Raw genomic sequence first — 21,149 nt, 5'->3', positions numbered from 1 at the left:
TTGATGGTTATGCAGCACCACAGTACTTCTGCATTAGAACCTGCACCTTGTACATTTAAAAAAAAAAAAGCTTTCCCACTAAGCATTTCAGAACTACAGCTGGTGTGAGGGCCATGGCAAGTCTGCAAGCCTGAGACGTGCAAAACAGAAAAACACCTTTGAGAAAACCTCCAGACACGTGCCTAGGATTTGTATGCATTCTACAAATAGTATACTTACATATATCTAGATACAGAACATGGGCACCAACAATATTTAAAGTTATGTTTGCAAATTTGATTCCATACTGCTGTGCAACTCAAAAATATTGGGGGATCAATTAGTTCTCTGAAATGTCATGCTATAGACAAACCGATTTTCAGGTATTTTATCATGCAAATCTGCGAACCTTCCAGTGTCTTCCTTCCCCTTTTTGCACCAAACACCCAGTACAAGATACATGTTTCATACAGGACCCAATGCAGCAATAAGAGTGAATCCACGTTCCATTAAAATATTCACGTTTTATTTAAAGAAGAAAATCACTGCAGCATCTAAAAGAGTAATCAAAAGATGTTGTGTTCTATTTATAGGAGTTGGCCTTATGTTTAGGAAGGAAGGTGAAGTTTTGAGGTACGGGTCCCAACAACATTTCACTGCAAAAAACAGAAAAAGAAAACATGTAAAAAAGTCACAGTGAGACACAATTGTTTGAAGTTATAAAATGCAAGAGTAATACATCAGCAATAACTTTTATGTGCATCTCCCTTATGACCTCACCCCCTCAAGTTTCATATATTTATAGAACACCAATATGTTACCTACATCCTGCAAAAACGTCCTTTGTGCCTTTGCACCCCTCACATTTTAAACGATCTAGGGACAGACCATCCACCAGTCCATAAGAGAATTAAGCCCTCTTAACGTAAGACGTTAGACTTAATGTTGGCAGGCAATGTCCTAAATTGAAACATCAACTTCATTGCTAAGGAGCTCTAGCGCAACAATTATCAAGGAATCTTTGATGGCCTTGGAATAAAGAGTGATTTTTGTGTTTCATTCAGCTCCCTTTATCTTGGAAAAATGGCACCTTGTCAATAGCAGATGATCAAATTTTAGCCACTTTCCGAATTCTAAAAGGAGCCAAAACCCCACTATTTCAATAAATGCGACTCAGCTGAAGTCATGATCATTTGGACCTTAAGAACCACCACCCACATATGGCGTTCTTCAAAAGTGTGGGTGTGAGGTACCCTTAAAATCGTACACCTAAAAGACAACTCAACAACACGCCCACTGACTGTTGGATCGGGGACAGCTCTAAACCTCAATTTCAAGAGGCAAAGTGTCCCAAGAGAAGGTGCAAATCAACATATCAGAAACGCAGTCAAGTAAGGCAGGATTAAGTGAGTTTTAGGGCAGAATTAGAACATTCAGAAAGATTTATTACAAAAATTTAAAGGTGCAATACAGAGATTGTAAATGTACAAGTAATTGCCACAAATGCTCTCAGCAATAAGGCATTACAGAACAATAGGCAAAATCAAAAATAGGTCAAGTCCCAATAGAGCAGCAAAATGAATGAGAAATCGGACAGCATCCCTAGTAGCATCGAGAAAGTCTCATAAGTGTTCTGGCTCACCCCCAAAATCGAGGGTTTAAATAGGAAATTTTCTCATAGGCTAACATTGAATGTGCAGGTTCATCATATTGTAAGCAAAAGTATTACAATTTCAGCAAATCCGAGCAGTAAAACAAAACGCGTCATATAGCCTTCCCACTTAAGTACTATCCCATTACATGAATATGGATTCAGCCCACTCTATGCTAATTCCTTATCAAATAGGGTAACCCAATATTCCCCCAGCAAAATGGGTATGAATTCTCATATATAGCAAATTGTTCCTGGAGGAGTCACTTACAATAAATAGGACTCACTGATTCATACTGCCGATAAGGAACCAGCAGGCCGATTTGTCCGGACACCATTTGGAAACTATTTGCCTTACATTTGGAGGCTTTTGATATATTCTTATTCAGAGTTAAGCTGGTGATCTTTCAGGGGACTATCCATTTTGGCTTTGTCTTCATCACCGGAGCCCTGAATGATTTTCGCATGGACTGATTTGCCTTAAGAAACCCAAACTTCCATGCATTATCCCCTCTGACATTTGATGAAAACGTCCTTCGTCAGTCTGTATTTTTTTAAAAATCAATTAGGAATGGACACTTTAGGATTGAAAATGCATATTTTATTGGGTGGATATACCGTTCCCACTTGACCATTTTGAATATTACAAAATCTACTGGTTTGTTCAGTAAGGATCGGAAGTGCTATTGAAAACTTTTTAAGAACCCTGATTGTATGTTGGATATGTAATATATTGTGTTTTGTTATTTTTTTAAAAAGAAAAGAAAAATAGAAAAGTAAATATCTTTTCTGTGAAAAAGAAACAAATATTGGTTAGGACTAATGCAGTTTATTTCTAGGTCGTGTGATTGTATATGGAATGATTATACTACTTAAGCAAATTTATTGTTTATACTGACTTGTATTTCAGTGCATGAATGAAATTACAATTATCAGTTTATTGATTAAGTTACAATAACAATGTAGAATGGACAAAGCAAATGTTGAACATTTCCACTGTGTCTATGGTGCCATGCGGAATGTTAAGCACGTATATATTGCAACTAAGATGGCTGCTCTCCTAATGTGGTCAAGGCTTTAACGCGTTTTTTGCGACATGCATTCAAATACATTTAACGGAGATACTTCGAGTGCTGGTGTCTGGTTCTCTGCACAAAGATTGGACTTGGGAGATATACATGTTATATCTTAAATCAATCCAGTTAGCAAAAGACTGTCTGCATGTCTATGCGCCTAGCTTCATGATGTACACATTTATTTCAGACAACATGCTTTGTTAAATAGTGTACCTTATTTTGATCCAATCATTCACATTTTGGCTAGCCATTAAAGTCTCCAAGTAGTCTCTGCCCATGTAGTAGGGTGGTCTTTCATTTATTTTTTGAGGTACATGTTCCAACAAACCAACTGGAATATATCTAAATGGAAAAACAACAATATTGTCAACAATATAGTTAAACAAAAGTTCTGTAAATTAGGTATGCTATAGTAAAGGCAGATGGACTGCTAGTTTACAATACCAGTTCATGAAAAAAAGTTCACCCTAAAGGCCAAGAGATTCAGTTTTATTGTTGATGGACAAGATAATTACGTAGGAGAAAGGGAACATACTAACTGAAACAGGATAGACTGATTGTGTAGCCACCAGACCGACCTATGCATGTGGGACGTTTGTAAAGATTTTATGAAATGTACCAAGCTTTCCTGGTGCATCTCAAAGTACGATGGACTTACAAAAGGAATGATGCCCTTAGTAGCATGCTTTCAGTGGACCTTGTAAATATATAACACAAAAAAGCTCTTGGTGGTATCGCCCAGCATGGAGAGATTTCTTTTTACTACCACACAACATGGATACCTATATCCCAAAACTCACTACATTGGGGGCTTTGTGTGTTTGGTCATGTCTTACTGCCCTCTGTTGATAGGGGGGCAATCCCTCTTAAAAAAGAGAAGGAGGCACCTAAAGGGATCATCCAGTTGGTAGCACCCAACGGACAAGTTACTTGTTTTCGGTAACGTCTTATCTGATAAGAGATATGATCTAGCCGCAGATTCCTTACCTTTGAACTTCCAGGCGTCAGGTTGGATCTGGGAGATTTTTCTTAGCAGTACCCATGTGTGCCGGTATGTGGCATCGGTCAACTTCGCGTGACGTCGTGTTCTTCATGACATCCGCATCATCAATATAAATGCCGCTATGGCGCCTTGACATCAGTACTTTTCACGACTTTACACACCAGAAGTGGTGTGTTAAAAAACAGAAGCTAGGGCCCTGAAGGGGACCAGCCCTGAGACTAAAAACAATTCCGCAGTGTGGGGAGGATGGGTGGGTAGGTAAGGAATCTGCGGCTAGATGATGTCTCTACCAGATAAGGCGTTACCGAAAGTAAGTAACTTGTCCACCTGATAGAGACATCTAGCTGCAGATTCCTCACCTTTGGACAGATACCCAAGCAATACCTTTCCTGGAGCAGGGCCTGCGGAAAAGCTTTAAAACAAGAAATTCTGCAAGACAGAGCAGCCAAACAGGTCCTCCCTGCGAACCGGAGTATTCAGGCAACAGTGTATGGTTAAAATGTACAGAAATGCCCACGTGGCCGCTTGGCAGATATCAGTAATAGGAACTCCACGCTGGAGGGCCGCAATGGCTGCCTTCGCATTGGTGGGATGGACCCGAAGGCCTTCAGGAGGCTGTTTCTTTGCTAAGGCATAACATATTTTGATACAGAGGATAACATAGCACGAAATGGTCCTCCTTTGGAAAGTACTGCCCTTCTTTGCTCCCACGGACACTATAAAGATTTGGTCATCCACCCGGAACTCTTTAGTGCGATCAAGGTAGACTGATCATGCTCTTTTTGGGTCCAGACGGTGGGGACACTCCTCTTCTTTGGAAGGGTGCGGAGGTGCAATAAAAGTGGGCATAGTAACAGACTGTCCCAGATGGAAGGGAGTTACAACCTTGGGCAAAAAAGAAGCCCTACGTCTTAGCACCACTTTGTCCAGAAAGACTGTCAGGTAAGGAGGCTGTGATGACAGTGCCTGCAGTTCGCTCACCCTCCTGGCAGAGGTATTTGCCACTAAAAAGGCTGTTTGATGGTGAGCAGCCATAAAGGGCAGTTGTGCAGTGGCTCAAATTGTGTGCACATCAAGAAAGTAAGGATCAAATTAAGGTCCCATTGTGGCATAAGAAAAGGAGAAGGGGGAAACAAGTGGGTTAACCCCTTCAAAAACCTATGCACCATAGGGGACTTAAAAAATGAAGGCTGGTCTGGCAGCCGAAGAAAAGCAGAGGGCCGAAAGGTAGCCCTTCAAAGTGCACAAAGCAGAGCCCTGCTGGGCCAAGGAAAGGACAAACGAGAATATTTGCCAGAGAAGCAAATAAGGGGTCAATAGACCGTTCTGTACAATATTTACAACATTTGTTTAATCGGCAGGTGTATACTGATTTCGTGGAGGGACGCCTGGCTGCCAGAATAACTGCAGACTTCGGGAGGAAAGTCAAAAGCTGTAAACTGTCGCTGCTCAAGCCCCACACAAGGAGGCGGAAAGTGGACAGGTTTGGGTGAAGGACCCTCCCCTGCTGCTGTGACATAAGATCCTCCCGAAGGGGCAGCCTGATCAGAGGATCGATGCTCATAGCCAGAAGCTTGGGACACCAAATTATCCGTGCCCAATCCAGAGCCACAAGAATGACTTGTGCCCGGTCGCTCCTGATCTTCTTGAGCACTCTGGACAGGAGTGGTATGGGCGTAAAGGTGTACAGGAGGCCTGATCTCCACTTGCGACGAAAAGCATCGCCAAGAGAGAGCCACATTAGAAACTCATATGCACGAAACTGCTGACATTGCGCATGCTCTTTGGAGACGAACAGATCTAACCAAGGCTCTCCCCACAGCTGAGACCTTGTACCACCTCCGGATGGAGACACTACTCTTGATCTCCAAGGCACCCAAAGTGTTTTGTATAATGCTGTTGTTTAAAGACCCACTTGTGGTTTTCTAGCAGGAGTCTGCCGAGTGAGTATGCTTGAGCATTTTGGACACCTGGCAGGTGCGTTGCTGTGATCGTAAGGCCCCTGGCTAGAAGCCACTTCTAGATTGTCTGGGACTCGTGTGACAAGGGCCTGGACCTTGTCCCGCCCTGCTTGCTGAGGTAGTACATCGTTGTGGTGTTGTCTGTCTGATCAAGCAGGGAGTGGGATGTGAATGACAGATAAAACTCTTTCAGCGCCAGATGAACCACGTGCAGCTCAAGGAGATGAATATGGAATGTTGATTCCCTCTCTGACCATTTTCCCTGAATTTGGAGGGGATTCATGTGGGCCCCTCCCTCCCAGTAGTGAGGCATCCGTTACTATGGTTTGAGGTGGAATCTCCAGATGAAATAGAATACATCAGTAGTACCTTGGAAGAGATTGGATTGATGGCACCGCCATTTGAAAGACAGCTTTGCATGTAGGGATAAGTGTATCCTGTCTTCCCAACTGTCTGTCACTTGGTCCCACTGCTCTTCAAGACATTACTGAAAAGGTCTCATCTGGAGACTGGCATTCATCATGAGTAAGATGCAGAAAGCTGTTGGACTGAGAAGGGAAGATACTGTTCTCACTGTTAAATGGGAAGCTTTCATGAAAGCCTGACATTGCCCAAGTATCAATAAGCGTTTCTCCTCCAAAGGACACACTTTTGCCCTTATTATGTCGATGAAGGATCCCAAATAGTGCAAACCTTGAACTGGGATAGAAAGAGACTTGCTTTGGTTGATTTGAAGTCTTAGTCTTTGCAGGAGATCCCAAGTCCAACTGTAAGGAAGCTGAGCTTTCTGAGACATGGACGCCTTGATTAGTCAATCGTCTAGCAATGGGTAGGAGAATATCTTGTGTTTCCGGCAATGGGCAGCCACTACTGCCATGCACTTGGAGAACATCCTGGTTTTTTTTTTTATTCAGACCAAATGGGAGGACTCTGTATTGATAATGGTCCTGGTACACTGACTGACTGATAGTATTTGTAGAGCACACTTATGCCGAGGCGTCTTGTAGATAGATGGAACAGAGCCAAACCCCCTGGTGTAATTGGGAATAAAATTTGGAGTAATGCCAGCATCTGGAACTTTTCTCGCCTAATCAACTTGTTAGCTGTTTTGAGGTTGAGAATGGGTCTGAACTTGTTCTCGTCTTTATTCTTGATGAGAAAGTACCTGGAAAAGATGCCTGTTCCTCGTTGTTGGCGAGGGACCAGTTCCACTGCCAGCTTTTGTAAAAAGATGTTGACCGCTCTTAACAGTGGGAGTTGGTAACTGTATAGGTTTGGAGGCATGGACGGTAGAGGACTGATGAAACACAGACACTAGCCAGTGCAACAATACTCAACACCCAGGCATCTTGCGTTATGTTTTGCCACTCTGCCAGGTAATATCGTATGCTTCCCCCCAACCGGAGTGGGAAATAAAATAGGGGGAAGCAATAATTCATAGCTTTGATCCAGACGGCTGTTTGACCCCTTGAGCAGTCTGTTGGGTGCCATCTTTGGTACAATTGACAGAGACGTTGGTGCTGTTGCTGCGCATCGCTTTGCTGGCAGCCCTGATACCACGGAGAGGTTTGACCCCTCTGGGAATGGCAGCAGCGTTGATATAGCTTTAAAGATTTCCTTTGTTCCCTAGGTCTCTCTAAGCCAACTGCATTGAGAGTGTCCATTTCTGTCTTTATTCATGCCATTTTCTCATCTGCATGAGCCCCAAATAGAGAGGGTCCAGAGAATGGCAGATTCAAAATTCTTTGCTGTGATTCTGGCTTGAGGGATGTTAGGTGAAGCCAGGAGTGTCTTCGAAGAGCGACGCCATGGCCGTACTCATGAGCTGCTAATAAGGAGGAGTCTGCTGCAGCACTAATGACCTGATTTGAGACCATCAATCCTCCGTTCAGGATTTCCATGAAGTCTTTCCTCTTATCTCTACGGAGATGTTCAGCAAACTGGTTCATGGATTCCCACAGCGCCATGTCATATCTGCTTTAATAGAGGTTGCTAATGTGCTGCACACTTTTCGACCCACACAGTCCAACTTCTGACTTTCCTTATCAGGAGGAATCATAGAAGTGGGGGTAGTGGTGTGTTGTTTCTTTGCCGCCATGACAATCACAAAGTCTGCTGTAGGATCTTTATGAAGGAAAGCTGGATCCAGCTCCAGAGGGTGGTATTTCTTGTGGAGCTTGGATGGTGCTGTCTTAACCAAGGCTGGTGTTAGAAACAGATCCATATCTGGTTCAAGGAGAGCTGGTACCAGAGGCAGCAAGGGTCTTGATGCTGATCTATGTTGCAGAGTCTCGAAAATGACCAATGTCGTTGGTGTTGGAGTCGAAATAGGTATATTGAGATTTGTTGCTCCTCTCTCAAGGACTTCTAGTAACGTGGTGGCATCATCCACCGGTGAAATACGTGGAGGTGAAGAGTCCGACAGTGCTGGCGCATAATGTCCAGTAGAAGAAGAGGATCTTGCCTGAGGGCATGAGTGATGATGATAATGGTAGGAGCGCCTAAAAGAAGTAGACATGCACTGTGAGCTAGGACAATGGCGCCTAGTGAGGTGTAGATTCATCTTCTCTTTTTGTCTTGCCTTCTATAGCCTCGATGACGTGGAAAGAGTTCTCAAAGTCGATGCCTCTATGTCGACCTGCTAGTCGACGGCGCCTTGATGTCGGAGTATGCCTCGACATCAACCTTTGCCTGTGCCTCCACGTCAATCTACGCCAGTGCCTCGACTGAGTCCTCTACGTCGAGCGAGGTCTATGGGTCTGCGAAGCAATGGGTGACATTGATAGACCTAGCCTCGATGCAGATCTTCGGTGCTTGCTCGACGTTGTACCTTGGATAGACTGCTAACAGGTCGGGTCCGTACCTCTGCACGACGTCTATGTCCTCGACTTCGACCAGGACAATGTCGCTGTTGTACCTTTTCTTCATGGCATGCCCTCCAGCGGCCTGACCCGTTCCATGTCCTGAGGTTCCATATTCAGATTGTGTCTGTAGTCTTCTTTGCTCTTCTGTTCCATTAAGGCAAATCTTCTCACGGTCTCTCAGGGTGCGTCTCAAAAAGTTGCTGCAGTGACAGCAAATCTCAGGCACATGGCCCTCTGGCAGGCAGATTATACACACCTCATGTTGATCTGTCTTTGCCTTCTTTCTCACACAGGCTGGACACTTGTCAAAAAGAGATAGCATTGAGTGAAAAATGTAAACAGCAAAATTCAGTTAAGAATTTTGAAGAAATAAACCAAATTTTGGTCGAGCTTAATGCTCCAGGATCCGGTCAGCTGGAGCCAGAAAACAGAACTGAAGTAACTGCCACCTGCTGGGCATGATGGGATACTGGTGGTATCTAGGTTCTTAAAGGCACGGTGTCATTTTTAGACATATAATGACAGACTATGAGGCTACTCTGTCCTGCTCTCCATCTCCATAATAAAAAAGGGTTTGTGGGGGATATTTTTCTATTTGTCCAATTAACCTCAAAAACTTTAACCAGGCATTTTCCTTATCTTCCTGATGAAGAATCTGGCTATTGTAGCCTAGGTAAATAGCCTGCATAACCTATCTTTCTCTTAAGTGTCTTTGCAGGCCTTCTTGAAGAAAGGTAAAAATAGACACTTACGCAAATATATTTAAAACAACTGTTCTGGGTCCCCGCATTTGAGCGGGACTATTCATCGCTTATGACTATAAATGGAAATCCCCTACGAGAATATTCATAGTTCCTTAACTGGAACAGGACATTCCATGAATCTGTGGAAACGAGACTATGCTAGAGGTTTTTATTTTTTACAAAAACAATACAGTAACCACATGAATATCCAGGCTAGGTATTTCCCTGGATAACTTGTTTATAGAATAAGTGACCTAGCTGCATTGTTTTATCACCACTCCAGTGAGAAACAAGGGGACATTAATCTGAACATGGCAAACAGAAAAAATGCAACGCTTTCTTTATAATGGTCTCACAAGCAATCTTGAACTTGCAAATTATACTGCTATGTTATTTACATATTTCACATCGCACAAAAGGCATGACAATTGATCACTGCTTGATCCCTTCAGTTCACTTTTCTGTGACCGGTCAACCTCAACAATGAAAAAGTACGATTATAAAAGATGATTGTATACAAGAGAAGAAATGCACTGATTACCTGCATAAAAAGGAAAGCCATTCTAGCATGAACCTTCTGGTTTTCTCCACTCCTTGAGTATCTGAACCCCAATGTTCCAAGCCAAAGTTGGTGAAATCCTGGAGGGTGTCCAACCTCTCTTTAGAAGAAATATCCCAATGGCGTTGCTCCTTAATTTCTGTGAAAAGCCAAGGTTTTACCAGTGCCCCTCTATAAAAAAAAAAAAAAAAAAAAAAAGATATTTGTTGGCACAAGTTTATAGACAGGTTTGTTTTCCTGACACTGGAAATGATTTAGGAGAAATCGAAATTACTAATTTACAGACATCTATTAGCAGAGTCATCAACAGCTAGTTCAGTCAATTTATATAGTCAAACCCACTCTCATGAAGTGGGTTTATTAAACCATTTGGAAGAATGAAGAGCTCTAGAATCACATTTGTTTGAGATACGGTATTATCATTATTTCCACTCCGACCGCAAGGCTACCCAACGGGTTGCCAGGCGCTAAGCATAGGTACAAGTGTTTAACTGAAAGATTGAAATAACCAAGTTTTAGGGTGCTTGCGAAATAGCAGCAGAGATTTGCAGTGTCTTAAGAATTCCTGAAGGGCATTCCAAAGTTTAAGGCCCAGGTATGCGAAGGAGCGACCTCTTGTGCGTGACAGGCAAATTCTGGGCATGCGGCATAAAGCCTGATTCTTAGATCTCAGCCTACGGCTGGGCTAATAGGAAGAGACCAGATCTTCTAAATAGAGAGCGCCACGTCCAGTTCTGGATTCAAAAATGAAACCTAGTTTTAAATTGCACCCTCTTTTTAATTGGAATCCAGTGCAGTTCGTGAAGAATAGGAGAAGCCAGGGCATACTTCAGAAGCCAAAAAAAGGAGTCTTGCAGCTAAATTCTGCATAGCCTGCAGACGACGAATACAGGCCTTGTCAATTCCCAGGATTGAGAATGTTACCGTAATCCACTTGTGAGATTTTCAGGGCCTGAATCAGTGTTCTTCTTGCCGAGTGAGGAATGATCCAAATAATCCTCCTCACCCTCGTCATCACGGCAAAACAGGTGGAGGCCACTTGGGGACGAATAGACCGAGTTTCATCCAGCCATAATCCCAAGCTTTTTACTTTGGGGAATAGAGTTGGAAGAACCCTCAAAGACTCAGACCAATGTTGTGGACCCCAGAGGTGTGGATTCCTGCCTAAAACCATAACCTCAGTTTTATCACTGTTGAGTTTAAGAAAGTTACTTTCCATCCAGGAAGCAACTCATCTTAGACTGCGGTTCAGGGCATCAGGATTGTACCCCCGTGAAGATGACAAAGAAAAAATAATTTGTGTGTTGTCTGCGTAAGAAAACATACGATGGTAGTGCTGAAGTAGTGTCAACGTTTCCCTAATAAATTACTTGGAATCTTTAGCTTTAAAAGTGTATCACCTATAAAAGAGAATTGTGTGGCTAATGCATTCTTAAATAACAAAGGGCCCTAGATCATTTGCAGAGGTGACCTTTAACGTTCAATGAAGTGATGATTGCAGTTAGGCTTATAACTAGGCATTGGTACCTGCCTAATAACTGTATTACAGTTGCATAATGAAACAGTCTTCAGGCAAAATATCATGTAGGGTAAACAAGGAGGTGAAAACAAACTTCCCCTGGGGAATTCCTCTTCAGGATTGTGACCAAATATCTTTTACAATATACTTAGCTTGGATCATTATCCAGAAACAAATAATGCAGTTACAGTCTCTCTCTCGCTTTGCAAACTTTCCCTCATCTAGTTCCTGTTACTACGCTCTCTTTCACTGCTGGAAAATCGGAATCTTAAAAAAGACCCCTCACTTGCCTCAGAAAAAAAAATTCATTTTGTGATTTAAAAGTTAATTCTTAAAGTTTGCTTTAGGGTTTTGCAGCAGCACTGGTGAATTAATGTTTTTTAAACCTAGAGAACAAAGCTTTATATCTGCACGAGACATTGCCAAAGGGAAGGAGCAAGCCACAGTCTCTCTTCATCTTCACATGTTTTGTTTTTCCATCTTTATTGTCACATTGAGTTTCAGCAAAGATGATTGATTTTGGGTACTTTGATAAATCATTTTTACCTTCTATGTAGTTTACTCACTGCTGCAACGCTTAGTGTTGGGGTAGGTGCGCACCAGCTGGTACTACACTCTTTGCTTCAAACCATCCCCAAACCCCAATTCTTTTCTCAGTAAACACCTAAAGCACACTGATATGGGGACAGGGATGGGTTCAAATGGAAAAAGTGGGATTAGTTATTCATTAAGATTTCCAGATCCATCTAGCTTCCCCTGCTTCAGACTCGTTGTAAGTCTGAAAAACAAAACAGACATAAAGGGACAGATGAACCGAACGTACGAGTTACTTACCTTCGGTAACTATGTATTTGGTAGAGACGTTCTCTAGCCGCAGATTCCTTAACTTAGAATGATCCCCAGGGGTCAGACTGGATCTGGAAAAGTTTTGCATTAGCACCTCTGCGCGCCGGGGGACGGCGCCACACGACCCCCTCCTGACGTCGTCCACTGATGTCAGTTTTCTTCGGACAAACTTTTCTGCGGCACAATGCGGAGCCACCAACAAAACTGTGAAAGTATGGGAACAGTGTGTGAAGGAGAAGAAATCCATAAAACCAAGAAATCGGATGGTGCATAACATCATCATCATAAAGGACAGTGTTAAACACTGTATACCAAAAAACCAAGAAGCAAGGGCAGAGCACCGCTCTGAGGAACAACCCCGCAAAGCGAGGCATAGACCCTCCCCAGAGGCTGAGTAACAAGGGAAGAATGTTCTGATAGACATCAGGAAGGCTGCCATTACAACGCAGAACTGTGCTGGCCAACAAGGGCAGAGTACAGGAAGAACAACCCACTACGAGGTGACATTACAAGGACTGGCGCATTCCCCTGTAGAGATCAAAGGACCGAGGCACAGCCCAATAGACCCCAAAAGAGGTGACTGCAGAGGAGACAAGAAACCCTAAACCGATGGAGGGAGGGAAAAGAACAGGAGAAGACCCCACACTGGAAGGACCATAGTGGCGGAATGCAGAGAAAGGGAAGAATGAATCTTCTGTTGAAGGCGAAAGCGAAAAGCACCACTCCACAGGAAGAGAAGCCACCCAGAGGGAGGCGGCTGCAGAAGGCAAAGTCTGTTAGGGTCGCACCAACTTGACCACCCTGGATGAAGACCAGTGCCAACTGAAAGGAGGCAATGTGGAGAACCCCGCCTGGAGAGGTCCTCTCAGAACGGGGAGGATGGGTGGGCGTTAAGGAATCTGCGGCTAGACAACGTCTCTACCAGATATATTGTTCCTGAAGGTAAGTAACTCGTACATCTGACAGAGACATCTAGCCGCAGATTCCTTAACTTAGAATAGATACCACACCCATACCCCAAGGGGGAGGTGGGTCTGCGACAGAACAATAGAAAGTGCCCGAGAGCACTGAGCCGGTAACAGGGTGACGAACAACGTGGAAAGCTGTGGCAGTGAAGCCAATCAGCAGACCAAGCAGCTCGGAAGAGCAAAAGACAATGGGAGGCAAAGGCACCACAAGACGACCAGAAGGGCACAGGACCTCACCTGTGTGAATACGGGATGGAATAACGGCACTAAGCCACAATCACAGAGCAGAAGAGAGAGTCCATGATGAGGGAAGGAAGAAGAACTACTCCCAGAGCCCAATGGCCGCTAAGTTGTCACCAACTAAGATCCAAAGGACAACATGGAGTGACATAACCCGAGCCTACCCGGTGGGCCTACACAAGGGAGGCCGGACAGGCAGCAGCCAGGAAGCGGAGGGCAAGAGGCAGGGACTGAGCAACGTCCCAGAAGCGCAGGCGTGAAACACAAGACACGCCAAGTGCAATACTCAGTCACAAGAAAGCGACATGGTCGGACAGCAACCCGCTGAAGCACACCAGAGGCGGACCACAACGAGGAACATGCACGTAGCAGACAGCTACGGAGACAAAGCAAGTGGCATGGCTAAGACGATTAAGGAACTGCCCAACAAGGCAACTTGAAGGCCAAGGGGAAGAACGCACCCATAGGGAGACCGAGATGAAGGACGCAGCACCCGTGACGTGTCCCAGAAGAGGAACTGTCCCGCAGGCACACCAGACACAGATAAGGGTGAAACCTGAAGGAAAAAACACACATCTGAAGGGTGTGTCATCCGAGTCACCAAAGGTGCCTATAGGAACCATGAATAAGTGCACGCAGAGCTGTGGAGAACAACCTCAGATCTCCGGAACCACCACCTTCGACTGGGAGGAGAAAAGCACCCCCACAGAAGAGAGGGACTGTTTAATACATGAACGGGACAGACAAGACCCCCAAGAAGAAGAGCATCCAGAAGAGGAGGCTCAACCAAGGGAGCAGAACCATGGGAACCCTTGTTGCCGAAGCAGCATGAAAAGGCACTATAAAACGTGCAAAAGAAAAAAGCCGCCGTGTAGAACGATGGCAAACCTGAGCACAAGGCACCCAACTGCTCCCCGAAAAACAGGTATATATGACCAGACCTCGCAGAAACGATTAAAGGCGGAGGCGTATAAAAAGGACACCCAGTGGACATCAGCATGCGGGTATATATAGAAAGGGCAAGCCACGAGACCAACGCAGCTGCAGGCGCTATAGCAGGAACCCGCCGAATGCACCGGCGGCAGAGTGGCAGCCTCGGAAGAAGAGTGTTTAAACACACTGAAAGGACGTCCCAAGGGACAATGGCTGAAGAACATTCAGTAACAAGGAAAAAACCTCTAGAAGAGGAGTATGAAACACACACAAGGCGCAAGCAGGGCGGAACCTGTGGCCTGTGGGAGGCAGTGCCAGAAGGCACAACCCGGAAAACCACCCTAAACGGTAAGATAATGACCCCAGGGAATGGGAGGAGCCCAAAGAGACCTCTACGCCCGCCTGGCACGGAGCAGAGCTACACAATAGCATGCAGGTACCCCACCTGGGGTAGATCATGCCCCAAAAAACACAAAAAACAGAGGAACACCTCTTAGGGTAATCCACAGTCAGAGGTCAAGACACGAACAACCTGTGGAACACCACCACAGTCGGCTTACTGTCAGCCCAAAAACGCACAGTCCAACTTGTGGACGCTGAATGAAAGTTGCAAAAGGAAGGAGGGGTAACCACCCCAGGGTAGGATGACATGAGACCTGCCATGCCTATGGGGGGGGGTGTGGGGGGTGAAAGCCCGCAAGGAGGCGCTGAGTCGGCGTGGGTATTAAACAAAAGGACCCCATCAAAAGGCAGGTCAACAAGGCGCTCCCGAATATTCTCCGGGAAGACCCCATCCTGCAACCAAGCATGGCAGCGTAGTGCAACAGAACCGGCCATAGCCCGGCCTAAGGAGTCGGAGGTATCCAGGGCCGACCGGATAGTAAATTCTGCCAGGTCACATCCGTCACGGATATGATGGAGGAGGTCAGTACAAGCGCTCTCAGAGGTCGAAGAGATAAGAGACTCGGCAGAGTCCCAAAGAGCAGAAGTAGCCCGAGCCAACACACACACACACACACACACACTGTATTGAAGGAGCGAAGAGCCACACCAGTGGAGGCGAAAATATTACGACCCCACGACTCCAACCATCTAGACTCCCAGGAGGGAGGAAGCAACAGCGGAGGCAAGGAAGGAAAGGCAGCTTGCAGAACGAGCCCCGAACGTCCAGATGAACAAACAAGCAAACCGAAGCGTTCGGGGCAGGGCGGTGGCGGTGCATGATGGAAAGAGCCACCGGATCACCAGACGCCGGCAGAGCCCAGGTCCCCAGAAGGGCATCATAAAGGGAGGCTTCGAAAGGCAGAAGCAGCTCTACATTCCCCGAACCGTGGTGGAGAACATCCAACAGGGGGGTCAACAGGCAGGGGAACTGAAGGGGGCTGCATACGCAGAATGCGGGCGGCCATAGAAACAACCCTCACAAAGGCAACACCAGTCTCGGTAGCCCTCCGTGGGTGAGGGCTGTAAGCTGAGCCACCCACTCCAAGGGGATTGTCCGATGAAAGGAGGAGCGGACCAATGTCCAAAGGGAGGAAGCCCCATGGACGAATGAGGGTCCTTGAGGAGGCAGAGAGTCCGCCGGAGCCACAAACTCCAAGGGGGAGGGGGACAGGCAAGGACGGATCCGGCATCGACAAAAGTCGGGGTAACGCCGACCTTTCCCCTGAGTTGAGTCGATGATCCGGCGCCGACCTCCCAGAGAGAGTTGACGACCTGGCGTTGAGGCAGGCCAGGCCACAACGGGCTCCGGTTCCGAAGTAAGGAATCGAGCCTGAGCAGGAGAGGCAAGTCTACGGCACCGGCTCAGCCTCCGAAAAGGCAGCCGCCTGTCCGGAGGGCCGAGGGGGACTCGGAGATGAGCTGCGAGTATCAGCGACCACCTGCGACGCCACAGGGAGCCCCACTGGACTATGCAATGCGTTAGGGGTGCTATGGGCCAAAAAGGGAGACCCAGCCGGGCCGCGCCCTGACCACGCCATACCTCCATCACCTGAGGCAAGGTGCTCAGTCTGCGCCAGGGGCAAACCCACCGGCGAGTCCACCGGAGACCCCGCATGCAGCGGGGGGTCCGAGGACGCCCGAGGGAAAGGAGGGGACCTAAGGGAGGCCTGCAGGGCTGCGGCTTAAGCTGCCATCTGGGTTCCGGTCCCCCCCGTGCCAGGAAATGGCAGATAGGGGAGGGCACACTCTCGGGGGCGCACGTCCGGAGAAGTCCGGGAACTAGTGCCCCCTACAACAGGAGGAAGGGAGGTCGATGATCTCGGCGCCAGGGCTTACCAGGGATGGGTGAGCGACGTACATGGGAACCAGATGGCGACCGACAACGCAAACGGAACCCTCTGCTACCTGGACCTGCCGCCGAAGAGGAGGCTGGGGGCCGTGACTACTCCGACCGGGACAGGCGAGCCGAAAGTAGCTTCATCCGGCGCTCCCGCCGGGACTTCGGCTTGAGTTGTTGCAATCCGTCGAGTCGTGGTGTTCGCCCAGGCACCACATGCAGATAAGGTGGACATTTGCCGCGAACAGGAGGCACACGTCTTAAAGCCCGAAGGCATCGCACACTTTTCCAGACGCAAAAAGCGTCAAAAGGGGCCTGAAAACAGGCCAGAGGAACCGCTTACTCCGGATCCGCGTTGCACGCGGAAAAGAAGGAAAAACTGACATCAGCGTGCTGGGAGGGACTTGTATGACCTCACTGATGTCACATCGTGGACGACGTCAGGGCGGGGTTGTGTGGCGCCAACCCCCGGCGTGCAGAGGTGCTGCTGCAAAAGCTTTCCGGATCCAGTCTGACGCCTGGGGATAATTCTAAGTTAAGGAATCTGCGGCTAGATGTCTCTATCAGATTAGAAGTAATATGACCAAACTTTCTACAAGAGCTTCACCAAGCTGATCATCTAATCGCAGCATTGCAGAATGTTTGTGGAGTAACTGAAAAGTTTTCACTGCATGCTTAAAGATGTCTTTCAGCAACGGGAAAACAAGCTAATTAACGCTTAGGAATAAAAAAAATTAAACCCAGCATAAAATAGAATATTTCAGGACACTATAAGGTACGACAATTCTGTAAGGCATGCTACAAAGATTCATGGTTTCTAAAGACCTGCTTTACGGAAGGCATGGCATGCACATTAAATTCATAAACAAACAGACACCTTTGCATATAAACTAGACAAATGGCTGCGGCTTTGAGCAAGATGGAGTAGTTTCTTACCTGTAACTCCAGTTCTGTAGTAGGGGTATCTCTGTTATAGTCATAATCTATGAATAATCCCCGCCCATGTGCGGGGACCCCGGAGCAATCAAAATATCTCTTAAGCTGTCCGCATTTGCAACCTGCAAAGACACTTAAGAGACAGACAAAATAATACAGCCTAATCCCAACAAGGCTGCACTGGCCAGCACTTCCTCTGAAGTGAACACAAAAGCCAAAATAAAGTTGAAATGTCATTTTTTATTCACATTTGACATGTTCCTTTATTATCACACACTCCCTTCACCAAAATCCCTTTAAACAATAGAGAGGAAGGGGTGGACAGACAAGCCCTATAGGCTGTCATTATGTGTCTGCTAAAGGGATACCGTGCCTTTAAGAAACTCTCCAGAGACCCCCGGTATCCCAGGATGCACAGCCAACACAAGTTACTTTCAGTTCTTTTTGAAGGTGTATAACAACAGGCCTGATACCGTCAGGTTACTCCACCGGGGAGGAGGGAGGGTCGCTTATGACTATAACAGAGATACCCCTACTACAGAACTGGAGTTACAGGTAAGAAACTACTCCTTCTGTAGTAGGGGATCTCTGTGTATAGTCATAATCTATGAATAGAATGGCAAGCCCATCCCAACCAACAAGAAGCGGTGGAGTAAGACCAACCACCAACAAATCACTGTGCAAACAAATTCCTTAGCGAAGCCTGTCCAACCTGCGCATCTGCCCTAGCATCAGAGTCCAGGCAGTAATGCTTTGTAAACGTATGGACTGACTTCCAGGTGGCAGCCTTACAAATGTCAGCAATGGGAACATTCCTAAGCAAAGCGGTGGTAGCCGCCTTTCCTCTAGTCGAATGTGCTGTAGGCTTACCCCCTAATGTTTTATTAGCTTTTTGGTAACAAAGCTGAATACAGGAAACAATCCATCTGGAAATGGACTGCTTTGAGGTAGCTAAACCAGTTCTTACCGAACCATAATTAACAAACAGTTGATCCGACCAGCGGATATCTTTTGTCTTATCCAGGTAGAATTTCAACACCCTACGCACATCAAGTGAATGCAGAGACCTCTCCGCCGGAGAGGAAGGATGCTGAAAAAACGTAGGCAAAGTTATCATCTGATTCACATGGAAATCTGATATCACCTTAGGCAAAAATTTAGGATGGGTACGCATCACTACTTTAGAAGCATGGAAAACAGTATACGGCTCTTGGCAACACAGAGCCTGAATCTCACTCACCCTCCTGGCCGATGTAATGGCTACAAGGAAGGCCGCCTTCCAAGACAAATGCTGCAGCGAAGCCTTATGGATAGGTTCAAAAGGCTCCCTCATCAATCTAGATAACACCACATTCAATTCCCAAGGTGGAGAAGGCCTTCTAACAGGGGGAAACACCTTACGCAAACCCTCCAAAAAATCCTTAATCACAGGGATTTGAAAAAAAGAAGTTTGAGAAGGGCCCTTCCTATACGCAGTCAGAGCTGCGAGATGAACCTTAATAGATTGGAAATTAAGCCCAGACTGAGCTAACTGCAGCAGATAAGGCAAAATAACGTCTTCTTTACAGGAGGTAGGGTCAAAGTCCTTCGCCTTGCACCATAAGCAGAATCTCTTCCACTTATAGGCGTAGGAGGTCCTCGTAGACGGTCTCTTAGCCTCTTTTAAGATCTCCATACAGTCCTGAGGCAAGTTCAAGTGTCCATACTGCACTAGCTCAGGAGCCATGCTGCCAAACTCAAGGACGAGAGATTGGGGTGAACCATCTGCCCTCCGAACTTCGTGAGGAGGTCTGGCCGGCACGGCAGGCGCCGGTGTGGCAGAACAGACCGGTGAAGAAGGTCGGTGAACCACCATTGTCTCGGCCACTCCGGAGCAATCAGGATCATTCTGGCTCTGGATTGCGACAGCTTGATCAGCACCGCCGGAATCAGGGGAATGGGTGGAAAGGCGTAGAGAAAGCTGTTGGACCAGCTGATCCATAGTGCATTCCCCAGCGTCCCTGGCTGGTAGTACCTGGACGCGAAGTCGCGGCATTTGCTGTTTTCTGCCGTGGCGAACAGATCTATATCCGGAGTGCCCCATTCTGCGAAGACGTCTCTTAGCACGTCGTCGTTTAGCACCCACTCGTGGTTCTCTTGAACGAGTCTGCTGAGCGCGTCTGCTTGGGCATTCTGCACTCCCGGCAGGTGGGTCGCCGTGATCGTCAGATTCCTGGCCACCAGCCAGTTCCAGATCGCCTGTGCCTCCCGAGACAGGGTGCGTGACCGGGAGCCCCCCTGCTTGTTGAGGTAATACATGGTCGTAGTATTGTCCGTCTGAACCAGCAGGGAGGACGTCCTGAAGGAGGGATGGAACGCCTTCAAGGCCAAGTGTACTGCTCTGAGTTCCAAAAAGTTGATATGGTAGGTCGTCTCCATCTGCGACCATATCCCCTGAATCTGAAGAGGGCCCGAATGCGCTCCCCAGCCCTGGAGAGACGCATCGGTCACTATGGTCTGGGCCGGAATGTCCTTGTGAAAAGGGGTCCCCTTGCAGACATTCCCTGGGGAACACCACCATTTCAGAGACTGCCGAGCGTGCTGAGACAACTGGATCTTGTCCTCCCAACGCCCCCTCCTCTGGTCCCATTGATCCTCCAGACATTCCTGCAGGGGCCTCATATGCAGACGTGCATTGGGGGTGAGGAAGATGCAAGAAGCCATCGACCCCAGTAATGAAGACACCGTCCTCACCGTAGGAGAGCGGGCTGAGATGAGATGCAGAGCCTTCCCACGGATCGATAAGCGTCTCTCCTCCGAAGGACACACGCTTGCGGTCAAGGTATTGACTGAAGCCCCCAAGTACTGGAGACACTGCACAGGGATCGGCACTGACTTCGTCATGTTGATGTGCAGCCCCAGACGGTGAAGCAAAGCCGCCGTCCTGTTGAAATGGCACTGGGCTTCCTGATAAGTGGACGCTTTGATCAACCAGTCGTCCAGGTAAGGGTACACAAACACCTTGGTCTTCCGCAGGTGTGCCGCGACCACTGCCATGCACTTGGAGAACGTCCGTGGCGCAGACTTCAGGCCAAACGGGAGTACGGAATACTGGTAATGGTTGTTGCCTACCAGAAACCTCAGGAATTTGCGATGCTTCGGTGCGATCGGCACATGAAAGTAAGCGTCCTGCAGATCTATGGCGCACAGCCAGTCTCCTCGATGCAACTGAGGGTAAATCTGATGCAGGGACAACATACGGAACTTTTCTCGCCGGATCCACCTGTTTGCCTGACGCAGATCCAGAATAGGCCTGAACTCGTTCTTGTCTTTTTTTCTTACGAGAAAGAACCGTGAGTAGAGACCTTTTCCTTTTTGCCTCAAAGGAACAGCTTCTATCGCCTTCTTTTTTAATAGAACGTCCGCCTCCCGCTGGAGCTCCCGCACCATGTGAAGGGAGCGCACTGGTGGAATCTGTGGAGGCGAACTGGTGAAACGAAGACAGTAGCCATTGCAAACAATATTCAGCACCCACTTGTCCTGTGTTATTGCCCTCCACTCTGCCAGGTAGTGTTGAATACTTCCCCCCACCGGAGCGGGTAACGGATGAG

General features: G+C 47.0%; 1 protein-coding gene across 3 annotated transcripts in view; it reads right to left on the bottom strand.

Moving 5' to 3' along the window:
- Window positions 1-488: 488 nt before the first annotated feature.
- Window positions 489-21,149, bottom strand: part of DUS3L (dihydrouridine synthase 3 like) — a 132,761-nt gene continuing 112,100 nt past the window's right edge. For all 3 annotated transcript variants that reach the window (XM_085631168.1, XM_085631169.1, XM_085631167.1), the window contains exons 12-14: window positions 9,819-10,007; window positions 2,920-3,048; window positions 489-635 (exon numbers count right to left, since the gene is read on the bottom strand). In XM_085631168.1, coding sequence (XP_085487294.1) covers window positions 563-635; window positions 2,920-3,048; window positions 9,819-10,007 — 391 coding nt within the window. In that variant the 3' untranslated portion in view covers window positions 489-562. The remainder of the gene's footprint in view (window positions 636-2,919; window positions 3,049-9,818; window positions 10,008-21,149) is intronic.

The sequence above is a fragment of the Triturus cristatus genome, chromosome 10 (genome assembly GCF_964204655.1).
Source record: "Triturus cristatus chromosome 10, aTriCri1.1, whole genome shotgun sequence".
Lineage (NCBI taxonomy): Eukaryota > Metazoa > Chordata > Amphibia > Caudata > Salamandridae > Triturus > Triturus cristatus.
The sequence above is the reverse complement of the archived record's forward strand: the minus strand, read 5'-3'. Positions and strand labels throughout refer to the sequence as shown.